The following is a 13,709-nucleotide window of genomic DNA, read 5'->3' on the forward strand; positions in this document are numbered from 1 at the left end:
GAAAAATCATAATCGGTCGACCTCTATCGTGAGTATAACCAATCAACCTAGCGTTACTGGTGCAGACTTGGGGACTGACGAACTCCAAGCGCCTATTCCACATACTAGCTAGGTTCCTTCGGCAGGGCATGCAAACCATAGATCTTTGGCTGTGGATGCATGTTCTAGCCGTATATAGGACACGTGATCCTTTGAACGTGTTGGGGGTGATGAAACAATGGAGCGGCATTCAATGAAGGGAAGAGAAGTGGGCGGTGGGTGTTTTGTACTTGGAGCTTGGCAAAAGTGGGCATGATCTGTTGACAATTGTAATTCAAACCCAACCTTCATTTACTCGTTGTGACGCACTCAGGTTTCAAACAAGACTGATTTTATGACCAAGTTATCCTATTTACACTTTGTCGTCAATTTTGACACTGGAATAAATGTTTCTGACTTTTCAAAGGGATTAGTTGATTTTTAGGGGCAGTCCCTCTTTAATGTGTTTTCCACATATACAGATATAGCTAGATCAAAGCCTGTACTCTGCAAGGGAACGCCATATTCCCTTTGTAGCTGCCTCTGCAGCATCCGCATCCAAGACGAAGATAGCAGGGATGAGCTGGAAGCTACAGAGCGAGCAGCAATCAAAAATTTGGAAAAACCCCAAATAGAAGCGTGCGCTTTTAAAAGCGCACTGTGCTACCCCTTCTCCCCCCCCCCCCCCCCCCCCCCCCCACCCAGTGCATTATTAATCCAGGGTTATTTATAACCGACATTTTTCGCAGGCAGACTTTGTTCTGTCGCTGCTTGTGTCTAATCTCTGCTGGGAGCGAGAAAGTGAAGAGGGAGAGATGAGGGTCGGGGTGCTCTGAAAATGGAGGAGAAGGAGGAAAGGGTTGCAGGTGTAGGGAGAGTGCCGTTGGCTCTAGCTATAGATAGATGGAAGCCCAGAAGCAGATGTAGGCTATACAATGGTGCAGCCATTTTGATGGATGAGAGCGAAAACAAAGGGGTTCCTCAGAAGGAAAATATACAGTATCAATTGAAAATGTACGTACTTATTGCATGACAAGCCACAACTTGAAACTAATTGAAGCCTTTTACAAGAAGACCAAAAGACACTTTTTACTTACTGACATGTTTATTGGGGCTCCTGAGTGGCGCAGTGGTCTAAGCCACTACAGACCCTGGTTCCAGGTTGTATCACAATCTGCTGTGATTGGGAGTCCCATAGGGCGGTGCACAATTGGCACAGCGTTGGTAGGGTTTGGCCGGGGTAGGTCATCATTGTAAATAAGAATTTGTTCTTAACTGACTTGCCTAGTTAAATAAAATTGCCAATGTCAAACACAGCAGGGGTTCCCACTAGATCCCCCTGGAGTCTAAAATGCTGGTGCATCCGCTTAGCAGCAGCGTGCTCGTCTATTGGCTGAATTTAATGGCTTGCAAAATTCATGACGGCAACAAAATGATCTCATTGATACTTTGGTCGTTGATTGGATGGATCAAAGAAGTCTGACAAACTGAACAGGGGACAGGGGGGCACCCTGGATGTCAAACTCGTTTCACCCTTATTGTTCTCCTGCTATGCTCTCCTGGCTTGTAGCTCTCCTCTCCTCCATCCTTGTCTGGCTAGGGCCTAATTAATGTGATCATTTGATAAGGAAGAAAGATTTCCTCTGGCCCTCTCTCCAGAAGACTCACATCCTCCACGTTATTGGAGGAAAAATGGGCAGAGGAGGCACAATCCATGCCTTTGTGTGACAGCGTCTCGTATAACTAACGGCTTTGAAGAGATGGAGTGGCTGGCATAATTAGGCGACACAAAGCTCGCAGTGGAGTGTGTAAGCCATAATACTCCCTTGGGAGATGGATCTTTGTCTTACTTGGGAAAACTTTGGTTGTCGTACATAAAGGCTGTGGCAAACCAGCACAGCCATCTACTGGTCTTCCTCTCCTCAATGATGGCACACAAAATAAAGCATTTAAATAGACCCTTTTATTCAGTAAATTGCACTGCACTGTAAGGCCTCTCATCAGTCGTAAGAGTGTTGAGCATAGTTTCAATATCAGGCCTACTCGTGTTGCCTGTTGGCAAAGGCAGGGACACTGAGTGAATACAGTATGTTTTGATTTTTATCACAGACTAGATACAGGGCTTTAGCCAAGTTAAAACATTGAACTAGCCCTAAATCCTGCGTACTCTTTCTCCATCTCCCTCTAACGTGTGTGTATATAATATACCCTTTATGCAAACAGCCATCATCACGGGGGGAGAGGCAGGGGGAGTGCTATTTTTAGACTCTTTTCCAGGTGGTTACTGTAATCTATGGAGTGAAATATAATCGGAGTAAATTTGAGTGCTGTTACCTGGCCCTCCCCCAGGGTATCTACCCTTTCATTGATTAGGCCTAGTTGGCTTCCTTGTCCAGAAATGTCCCTCCCACCTCTTCCTCTGTTTCTGCTTTGAAACCCCACACAAGTGTTATGCAATACCTTAGTTTATTTTTAACGAGGAAGTACCCCCCCCCCCCACCCCTTGCCTCTATTTTCATCTTGTCAGGTTGCTAACACTAATTTTTTTTTGTTGTTGTATACTTTAAATTCAGGGGTATCTGTTTCTCCAAGTGCATCCTCCTTGCTTTCTTTAATTATTGTTTAAGGACTCTGTTGGGGTTCGTTTCCTTGTTCCTTGTCAATCATTGTCTCATTGGTGAAATTAGCATTATGACTATCTTTAATTAAACCATTCAAAAACCTTTATTAATGCAATTGCAGACAGAAGTTGACAACAGGAACATCACGCATGTTTCCGAGTAAGTTCTGCATCAAAGAAAAGGTCCCATTTTATTAAACCCAAAGTCCAGCCCTTGTGTTGTCAATGCCTACATCATTATCTTTTACTCATGAGACCAAAACCATGCCTACTCAACACTAAAACTCTTGTTTTATATAGCTATCTAAAAGCTTAGCAGTAAATGTCCAAGTTGATTTATAGTGGAATGTCTAACTAATCTCTTACACTCCCCTGCAGAGTTCTGTCTTCACAGTCACACATTTCTCAGAGGGGTCTCTTTATAAGAGGCAAAGAGACCAGAAAACAACTGTGGAACAATGCTAAACCTCTATAATGAATATATACTGTTAATCTGTAGTCTAGGACCCTATAAATGTAAGGAGGGCAGGGTCTTATAACCCCTCCCATTCTACTAATACAACATAAGCATAATCAATTATTATAATACATCAAACATTTGGTACAGCCCCTATCATGACCCCTAGGTGAACCCCCTTCAACTCGTGTGGCAAAGAATAGAGCTTTGTTGTAACTAACTTAGAAATTACAATACGTCTCTGGTTAGATCATAGAATTTTTAGAGGAATTTTTTTTTTTTATTATTATTTTTTTTTAGATTATGGTGAGCACAAGCATAACTTAAACAATTCCTGGTGGATACTGTTGCAGGATAGGGGGTGTTGCAGGAAGGCCATTAGTTGTTTTTGTCGTAATATTTATAAATGGATTGCTTAATCACAGACCATGTCCTTAAAGTGTGTGTGCATTTTCATTGGTGATGTCTGCAGACAGTCAAATTGCATCCATTTCAGTGTGTCTCGTCACTGTGGTTTAATTGGATATGGCCACAAATATAGTTCTTAGGGACCTGGAAATACATTTGGCATTGTCTCCATGTCACTCAGCCTCTCAGCCACCTCCTGGCTGGCCCAAGTCCTCACTAATCACAGGGCCACCAACAGCTTCACCCAGATGACTGGGCTGTTCCTCCTCTCCTCTCTGCCCTAGCCTCCTCCCTCCCACCCTCTCTTTTCCTGTCAACACAAAAACAGTGCCAAGGATTTTACAAGCAACTTTTTGCCTCATTTAAAAAGAGGCCATATTATTTTTATTTTTTCTCTGGCTGTTCAAACTGTGACATTTAACGTCCCATTTCTGACTAAAAATAGTCTGTTGGTTCTTGTTATCTTTCACTTCCCTTCACTTTTGTCTGGTTTGTTTCTTTTGAAGTAGACTTCTGAACCAAAGTTGAACCCAGAAGTTTAGCAACCGTCTGTCTAGGACAAGGTGGTGGAGTTCTTGGGTGAGAAATTAACGCCTCAAGCATGTTATCACCTCGATAATCAATTGGGCTAGGAAGAAATGTATTATTCATCTATAATTAACCATGCAGCGCCTCATAGAAAGTGTTGCTGTATTTTTCTTGCTGCAGAGTTAAAGCCACACCTGTTTGGCACATAGCTGATTTGCTATGGGACTGATGGTAGTTCCTTCCACCTCCGATGCAACTCCCCTGTGAGTTCTCCTGGCGGCTGTTCCCTCGTTTGATAATTTGGGCCGATCATCAAAAGTATCATTCCTCAGACTCCCTCTGCTCACTGTCTCGAAACAGAGTGGAGCAGGCAACACCAAATTCTTCCTTTGAATGCACAATTCACAGCCAGACAGTGTTATTAAATATTTTGTGTGTCTACAAATTCATTGAGGATTTTAACACTGCAAAGGAGCCCAATACCTCTGGTTGTTGTCAGTGGCGCAATCATGTCACACCAATGTTGGTGTAATTTTTTATTTTTTTATTTCACCTTTATTTAACCAGGTAGGCTAGTTGAGAACAAGTTCTCATTTGCAACTGCGACCTGGCCAAGATGAAGCGTAGCAATTCGACACATACAACAACAGAGTTACACATGGAATAAACAAAACATGCAGTCAATAATACAGTAGAAAAACCGAAAACAAAAAGTATATTTACAGTGAGTGCAAATGAGGTAAGTTTAGGGAGTTAAGGCAATAAATAGGCCATGGTGGTGAAGTAATTACAATATAGCAATTAAACACTGGAATGGTAGATGTGCAAGTAGAGATACTGGGGTGCAAAGGAGCAAGATAAATAAATACAGTATGGGGATGAGGTAGATAGCCCATCTGTAAACAACCCATCTATGTGCAGTGAGCTGCTCTGACAGCTGATGCTTAAAGTTAGTGAGGAGGATATGAGTCTCCAGCTTCAGTGATTTTTGCAGTTCGTTCCAGTCATTGGCAGCAGAGAACTGGAAGGAAAGGCGACCAAAGGAGGAATTGGCTTTGGGGGTGACCAGTGAGATATACCTGCTGGAGCGCGTGCTACGAGTGGGTGCTGCTATGGTGACCAGTGAGCTGAGATAAGGCGGGGCTTTACCTAGCAAAGACTTGTAGATAACCTGTAGCCAGTGGGTTTGGCGACGAGTATGAAGCGAGGGCCAACCAACGAGAGCGTTGATTGATTGAGCACCATTGATGGCTTTTACAAGTCATTATTGACATTCAGATTTGTAAGTAGTTTTTTGAACGGAAGGCCTCGTGACTATCATTTGTAATACCTGGTACATCGCAATAGGCACGCTCCCTTTGGCTCATTCATTCAATGCCTTCTCCCCCATATTCTCTTTGACTGAGGTGTTTTGGGTGATCTATGTTAAGCTCATTTGGTTGGCTGGCACCCAACATCCAAAGTCTTCCTGGCGACTTAAGAAAGGGACGAAATGATGTCAAATGGCCGACACAATTGTCTGGAAGGTTAAATTTAGAAGCCGACTGATAAAGGATAGTAATCTTATTTGGAGTAAGCCGAAAGCTTCCGCCAGACCTCCAACAGAGCTATTGGATCATTACCCTGTTGGTTAACTCTGCACGCTCCAATCAGCAAGCTCTAAGGTGAAAATCCTTCCTAATGCTGTGACATACAATGTGAATGTACACTGAGTATACCAAATATTAAGTTGCAAGTATGCTATTCTCTGGTCTACCTCGGAGGCCTAATCCCCCAACCCCTAAGCCTCTATGTGGCCTTAAGTACTAGAGGCAAGCTGCTATTGTGATTTACAACTGTTATTCCACTTTACCGTTATCGATATCCATTTTATTTTCCCTGCATTAGCATTTTTACAATCTTTATGGGTAGTTGCTGACTTAGGACTGAATTGCTTGCAGAACCAAAAAAAACACAGATTTAAGTATTTGTTTCGCACCCGAAATCATTCGTTTATGCATTTTGACAAAGGCCTCCCTCTGAAGCACAGTTATACCTACTCATTTATCATCCAGCCTGGCATAGCTACCCTACTCAGCAATCACCTGGGGGAGAGCAAGAGGAAAGGGGGTGGAGGTGGTGATAGAGAGGAAAAAAGGGAGACGAGGAGGAATGAAGGACAATGGGGAAGGTTCAGTTCCGGGGCAGGCTTACTTACATTGATACAGAAAAATTGGCTGAAATGTAGCTGAGTTTCAAAGCATGCTGTTGCAGCTGCCCTTGGCAAAGACCAAAAAACACATTCACCTGAGATGATGGTGATGGTGGTGATGGTGGGGGGGAGGGTAGTGATGGTGGGGGGGAGGGTAGTGTTAGTTACATATCGCAATATTATTTTTGGACAATATATTATATCAATATTTCTACATGTGCCAAAATGCAGGTATTTTTTTATCCTATAGCTTGTTTTCCATCTTAAATAGTGATCTAACATGTTTTCAGCACTGACTGATCAAAATTAGTTTACTCATGCTCTCTTCTATCTGCAGCAGTTGTATAGGGTGGGCTGCACCAACATGGATTAACTCTTAAACTGGCTTAAATCATTCATTTAATCTTGTAAAGTTTTTCAACCTAGTTTTAAATTAATCATAGTTACATTTAATCCTTCTAAACTAAGTTTAATTTGGACTTTAAAACAAGATCAAATTTAATGTTGCTCCATTGTTTTAAAATAAATGTTAAACTTAGTTTAAGGAGTTTAAAAAAGTTCAATCAAAACTACCACAGGAGAAGGTTAAGTTAATCAAATGCCAGTGTATGTGCTTTATTTTCAGTGTGATACATTTTATATCATGTTTGTATAACTTAACTAGCTGGCTCACTCTGACTGTGGCAGGTAGTCTAGCTGTTATGAGCATTGGGCCAGTAACCCGAGTCGACTAGATGAAAAATCTGTCTGTGCCCATGAGCAAGGCACTTAAAACACACACTTCTGTAAGTCGCTCTGGATAAGAACGTCACCTAAATGACTAAAGTGTCAAATGTAAATGTTAAAAATGTATTTAATCATTAGCCTGAAGTGAAAATTCACTTTGCTTGCTAGCTAACAAACTAGCAATGACCAGTGCTGGTTTGTTTTTGTAGAAATAGAATTTGAACATATTGCTATGGTAAATCCATTATGACACGTGTCACTGGTCATAGGGTACATTCGCAAATTCACTCAGGCTATCTGGTATCTTTTTTGGTATTTTATTAGGATCCCCATTTAGCTGTTGCAAAAGCAGCAGCTACTCTTCCTGTGGTCCACACAAAACATGAAACATAATACAGAATGACATAATGCAGAACATCATTAGACAAGAACAGCTCAAGGACAGAACTACATACATTTTTAAAAAGGCACACGTAGCCTACATATCAATGCATACACACAAACTAGCTAGGTCAAATATGGGTGAGGTGTTGTGCCGGGAGGTGTTGCTTTCTGTTTTTTGAAACGAGGTTTGCCGTTTATTTGAGCAATATGAGATGGAAGTTCCATGCAATGTAAGGGCTCTATATAATACTGTATGTTTTCTTGAATTTGTTCTGGATTTGGGGACTATGAAAAGATGTCTGGTGGGATAAGTGTGTGTGTGTCAGAGCTTTGTAAGTTGACTATGCAAACAATTTGGGATTTTCAACACATTAATGTTTCTTATAAAAAGAAGTTATGCGGTCAGTCTCAACTCTTAGCCAAGAGAGACTGACATGCATAGTATTTATCAGCCCTCTGATTACAATTAAGAGCAAAAATGTGGGCCAGCTGCAGCTTAACTAGATCTTTCCTTGCAGCACTGGACCACACGACTGGACAATAATTAAGATTAGACAAAACTAGAACCTGCAGAACTTGCTTTTTGGAGTGTGGTGTCAAAAAAGCAGAGCATCTCTTTATTACGGGCTAGACCTCTCCCCATCTTTGCAACCATTGAATGTATATGTTTTGACCATGACAGTTTACAATCTAAGGTAACGCAAAGTAATTTAGCCTCTTCAACTTGTTCAACAGCCACATCATTCATTACCAGATTCAGCTGAGGTCTAGCACTTAAGGAATGATTTGTACCAAATATAATCCTCCTAGTTTTAGAGATGTTCAGGACCAGTTTATTACTGGCCACCCATTCCAAAACAGACTGCAACTCAGACTGCAAATGTTTCAGTGACTTCATTAGCTGTGGTTGCTGATGCGTATATGGTTGACTCATCATCAGCATACATGGACACACATGCTTTGTTTAATGCCAGTGGCAGGTCATTGGTAAAAATATTAGAGTAGAGAGCTGCCCTGCGGAAGCAGAGCACTTGTCTGAGTGTGCCAGAGCACAGAATAACTGATGAATTTACAGACTCAACACCCGTTGAATATAGCCTGTCTGTAGACGTGGGGAAAAAGCATAATTAAATTGTTGTCAGCAGCACAGAGTCACCAACGCTTTAGATAACATGAAAACAGCCTAACCAGCTCTGCTAGGGCGAGTAAAATGGTCAGAGGTGTTCTTGCATTTGTCTGGAAGTAGCTAGCAAGCTAGCCAACATTAGCCAGTTAGCTTGGGTGCTTGAGTGCCGTTGTGAGGTCAGAACGCTTGGATCAACCCTACTCCTCGGCCAGAGTGTCCAGTGTGCACTCTGGATGCTCCGAGAGTGAAACGCTCTGAATTTATGATTGCCCAGAGTGCATACTCTGGCACTCCAGATTGAATTTATGAACACACCTGTAGTTTAGTGATTTACTAATTTAGTCTTTAAAAAGTAAATGGTGTAAAACATCTGCTTAATTATAAACCTAGTTACAAACTCTAGATTAGGTCTAATCTAAGATTAAACCATGAGTGAGCATTATGTTTGGAACGTCAAATCGCAATAAAATCACAGTATCATATATATCTATATCGTGAGAATCACAATACATATCGGCACCTAAGTGTTGTGAATGTCCCTGGCAATTCCCAGCCTTATCTGACCATAGATTACTTTTTAATTTTTAAAAAAAAATATATTTTATATATATCTTTAACGACATGCAACTTTGAAAAATAACTGGTTTAGTTCTCCGGGTTTAGAGGTCCACTCATAGATGCCGTTGCATTCAGAATCAAACTCACGAAGCAGTGCTTGTGCTTTTCAGCTAGTGCTAGCTGCTCCCTCAGTCTCCCATTTTATTTTTTCCACAGGAGTTAGCCTATCTCTTCTCTCTCATTATCTGGTCACTGAGTGACTTAACCATCTGTGACACGGAATCGGTGCCTTCTCATTAGGTCCTAGCCTGCAGCTGGGATCAAATACTCTACATCCACCAATGCATGGGCGGCAGTCATCCTCTTTACCCTTGACCATTGTTGCAGACTGAGTGCTTCTCTGGCTGCCCACTAATCTCTTCCATTGTTTTTTTTTCTGCATTTGTTTGAGATGTTAAACCTTACAGCGTCTTGTCCAACTCAGTTCTGACCCTGCACCAATGTCAAGCCTTGTGGCCATTGAAATGAGGGTTAATGAAAGGTGAAACAAATGGATGGTGGAAACTGTCAGGTGCATTGGAAGCCAACTTTGGGCACACAATAGCCCAATAGCTCCTTCCAATCCCTGATTTCCCTGCCGATTTAAGGGAAGGTCGAAAACCGTAGAGTGGCCCTTGCCAGGGGGCTGTGCTTGCTTGACTGTTTGGCAGCAGCGCTTGCCAGTGGCTTTGCGGCTTTGGGATGCTGTGCGTTGTTGCCAGCTCTGTGCTTATTGTATCAGAGACCAAGCTCCCGGAGTGTCGTAGAGTGCCCTGGCTCTGCCCTCGTCCCGTTCTTGGCTCTGCCCTCGTCCCGTTCTTGCCTCTGCCCTCGTCCCGGTCTTGCCTCTGCCCTCGTCCCGGTCTTGCCTCTGCCCTCGTCCCGGTCTTGCCTCTGCCCTCGTCCCGGTCTTGCCTCTGCCCTCGTCCCGGTCTTGCCTCTGCCCTCGTCCCGGTCTTGCCTCTGCCCTCGTCCCGGTCTTGCCTCTGCCCTCGTCCCGGTCTTGGCTCTGCCCTCGTCCCGGTCTTGGCTCTGCCCTCGTCCCGGTCTTGGCTCTGCCCTCGTCCCGGTCTTGGCTCTGCCCTCGTCCCGGTCTTGCCTCTGCCCTCGTCCCGGTCTTGCCTCTGCCCTCGTCCCGGTCTTGGCTCTGCCCTCGTCCCGGTCTTGGCTCTGCCCTCGTCCCGGTCTTGGCTCTGCCCTCGTCCCGTTCTTGGCTCTGCCCTCGTCCCGTTCTTGGCTCTGCCCTCGTCCCGGTCTTGGCTCTGCCCTCGTCCCGGCCCTGCCTACTGTGGTCCTCCCAGGTTATGTAATGGTGTGCCCTCTTTTGTATCGATTGTCGCCCTGGCTATTTTTAGCAAGGTCCGCTCCCATCCCTACCGTTCAATGCTGTCTCCTATTGAGCAAAATGCATACACCGACACACTAGTATAGAGTTACCTAGCGTGATACAGACGGATGGATTCCTTGTAATCCATGGCGATAACATGCGCCATACAAAATTAATAACTAGTAAACCATGATTGATTCATCAGCTGATGACGTGATGACTCTGTGGGTAACACTTTAACAGTCGCACGGAAACACTCCAAGATGCTCCTTCAGTCATTGAAGTATGTACTGTATAAACGTACATACTGTGATGAATTGTTCAGTAACCACATAAGCACTCACACACTTCTGTGGAATCATACTTTTAAAATTGTACACTTAAACACTCTCCTAAGTGTTCTTAATACAACATGCACCCTTCATACTTTTGCCAGCAGAGAGAAGAACAGGCCCCAAACTTTATTCCTCCTGATGTGTGTACTGTACGACAGTTGTGTGTCCAACTCCACTGAACTCTGTCATCACGGTGGAGTTATGCAACGGCCCCAGAGAGAGCTAGCATGCCAAACATTATTGAACTCCTGGTCTGATTTTCTGAAAGCAGTAATACACTGAAAGATGGACCGGGTCAGTTGCCAAGGCCACTCTATTAGATGGGACATATTTGTCCTTATAGAAACTGGTTGTCACTGCAATGAATGTCTCTATAACCTACTCAGTGTGCCCTTGTTGACTTCACTCAGTGAGATACAGTAGATCTGTGCCAAGCCGCATGGCTAAAATACATATCTATTATGTTAGAAATGACATTTAGCTTAGTTTGACTATCAAAGGGAATTACTTCTCAGCCCTTGAACTTTAACCTCACCATTTCAGCAGTATCTGATGAAGATGTTTGGTTTCTGATTGGGGGAAAAAAGCCTATATTAAACTGTTGTACTTTGTCTTTATTTGACCACCATTTAACAAACTATTTTATTTGTCTGCTCCCCTCCTTTTCCTTCTGTCTCCCTCGCTTCTCTCTTTTTGCCCTCCTTTACTCTTAATTTCCTTCTATCTGTCTCCTTCCCACTCTCTCTGCTCTCCACCCCTTCCTCCATCTAGCTGTGGAGGTGAAGACAACTCTCCCCTCGGGGATGCAGAGCCCTGTGGGCGGCAGTGAGCAGGGTGTTGGAGGTGGCGGCGGTCCCGTGGACCTGAGGACAGATCCTAGGCTGGGACCCCTGGGTGGAGGGGTGGACCCTGCCATCAGGGAGCAGCAACTGCAGCATGAACTGCTCCTCCTCAAGCAGCAGCAGGAGCTTCAGAAACAGCTTCTCTTCGCTGAGTTCCAGAAGCAGCATGAGGTGCTGACACGCCAGCATGAGGTTCAGCTGCAGGAGCACCTGAAGGTAACGGGGATACGCTTTAGGAAGGCTGGTGGGTGGGGGGCAAGAGGTGGGGTTAGAAACGTCTTTAGCCACACGCCACTGGACCGGTCAGTTTCAGGGAGTCAGTTTGAGCTTCATTTGACATCCCCCCCCTCTCTGGCTTTCGTTCCCCCTGGCGTCCCTGCAGCAGCAGCAGGAGATCCTGGCGGCCAAGCGGCAGCAGGAGCTGGAGCAGAAGAGGAAGCTGGAGCAACAGAGGCATGAGGAGCTGGAGAAACAGAGGCTGGAGCAGCAGCTCCTCATGCTACGCAACAAGGAGAAGGGCAAAGAGAGTGAGTAGTACAGAGGTCACACACTGAGCAGTATATATCTGGTGTATGAGGAGCTTTCAGGAAGTAACTACAGATGACATATCTACTGTATATTTCAATCACGCTTTTACTTAGAGTGATACAGTGCTGCTGTTATTGCTCGAGTTTAGATCCTCCTACTCCATAGCTGTTGGTCTTTGTTAGAGTTATAATAACTTTGTGTTGTGATGGTTTGTTCCGGAAGGTGCCATTGCCAGTACGGAGGTGAAGCTGAAGCTCCAGGAGTTCCTTCTGAGCAAAAAAGAGCCTGGCACACCTGGCGGACTAAACCATTCCTTCCCCCAGAAATGCTGGTGAGCCTAACCATCAACATCTAATTTGAGTTCTGAGGCTGGCAGACTGGCCAAGAGCCATGGAAGTTAATGGTTAATGAATATGGAGGAAGGGCTATACCTTAGCTAGGACTCTTAGAGCTCCTACACTGATGCATTGACCTGGAGTGAACTGTTAAAAATACTTGGAACTCCAGAGAGTGGTATGTCTTGTTTACCTTCCTCAGGGTCATGCCAAATGGATAAAGAGACTAGATAATCTAGTCAGCGAATGTCTTGTCTACATCACAAGTAGTATCAACTGATTCTGGTATCTGACCTGTTGTTATGGCTTCATCAGGGGAGCCCACCACACCTCTCTGGACCCCAACTCCCCCCCTCAGAGTAACAGTCCGGGAACGCCGCCCTCCTACAAACTGCCCCCGCTACTGGGGTCCTACGAGGGCAGGGACGATTTCCCTCTCCGGAAGACTGGTGAGTGGATGCACTGTGTGTATGTGGTTGCATGTCTGCATTACTTTGAGGCACCTACCCGTGTGTGTGTGTGTGTGTACATTTAGTGTTTCTCCTTTTCTGGTATGAGTCACCACGGCAGCAGTGTTGGTGAAGACTGGTGGGCAATAGCTACATACATACACACTCACTCATGTAGATAATTAAGCCCACCCACAGACAAGCCGATGGCTTGGGGTGGTTCACTAAATGGAGATTGGAGACTTTCCAATGAACGTGTTTTAGTCCAGCAGTAAACTTAATCTGGGTCTGAGAAACTGACCCATAACACATGCTTAAATATATGCTTGCTGTGTCTATTTCCTGAAGGATCCCATGCATCTAGATGTAATTACAGTATATTGCTTGTTGTTTGGTATTGTTTCCATAGACTTGTTAGCTTGTGCTTACTGGGAATTATGACTGAAAGGTATAACTGTGAGTGTGTGCGTGCGCATTTTACCTTAAGTCTCTCTGATCGTCCTCACCCCAAACATTTTGATTTCTAATCAAATGAAAGCCACACTAAAGCCCATGATGTTATCAGGGCTGAAGGTCTTGGCTGGTCTACATATGTGGGGGGAGTGAGTGTATGGCGTCCAGTGGAAAGCACCGATATTGGAGGCTAATTAAATGAAACCTGGGGCTTTTGCTTAATTACCCCAATTCCTATTTTTTCCCCCTCCCTCCATATGGGTTCATTTGGATCCCCATTAGCTTTTGCCAAAGCAGCAGGTATTCTTCCTGGGGTCCAATCCCTCTGTTTTATTTACTTCCATTAGTCTAATTTGGTCTGTCGTTCATTGCATCAACAATGGGC

General features: G+C 44.2%; 1 protein-coding gene across 1 annotated transcript in view; it reads left to right on the top strand.

Moving 5' to 3' along the window:
• LOC120037573 (histone deacetylase 5-like) overlaps positions 1-13,709 on the top strand; it is a 93,963-nt gene that overhangs the window by 43,826 nt on the left and 36,428 nt on the right. Inside the window, exons 3-6 of the mRNA XM_038983583.1 lie at positions 11,489-11,775; positions 11,942-12,086; positions 12,310-12,418; positions 12,738-12,871. Of these exons, the coding sequence (XP_038839511.1) occupies positions 11,521-11,775; positions 11,942-12,086; positions 12,310-12,418; positions 12,738-12,871 (643 nt within the window). The 5' untranslated portion in view covers positions 11,489-11,520. The remainder of the gene's footprint in view (positions 1-11,488; positions 11,776-11,941; positions 12,087-12,309; positions 12,419-12,737; positions 12,872-13,709) is intronic.

Source organism: Salvelinus namaycush, chromosome 3 (assembly GCF_016432855.1).
Source record: "Salvelinus namaycush isolate Seneca chromosome 3, SaNama_1.0, whole genome shotgun sequence".
Classification (NCBI taxonomy): domain Eukaryota; kingdom Metazoa; phylum Chordata; class Actinopteri; order Salmoniformes; family Salmonidae; genus Salvelinus; species Salvelinus namaycush.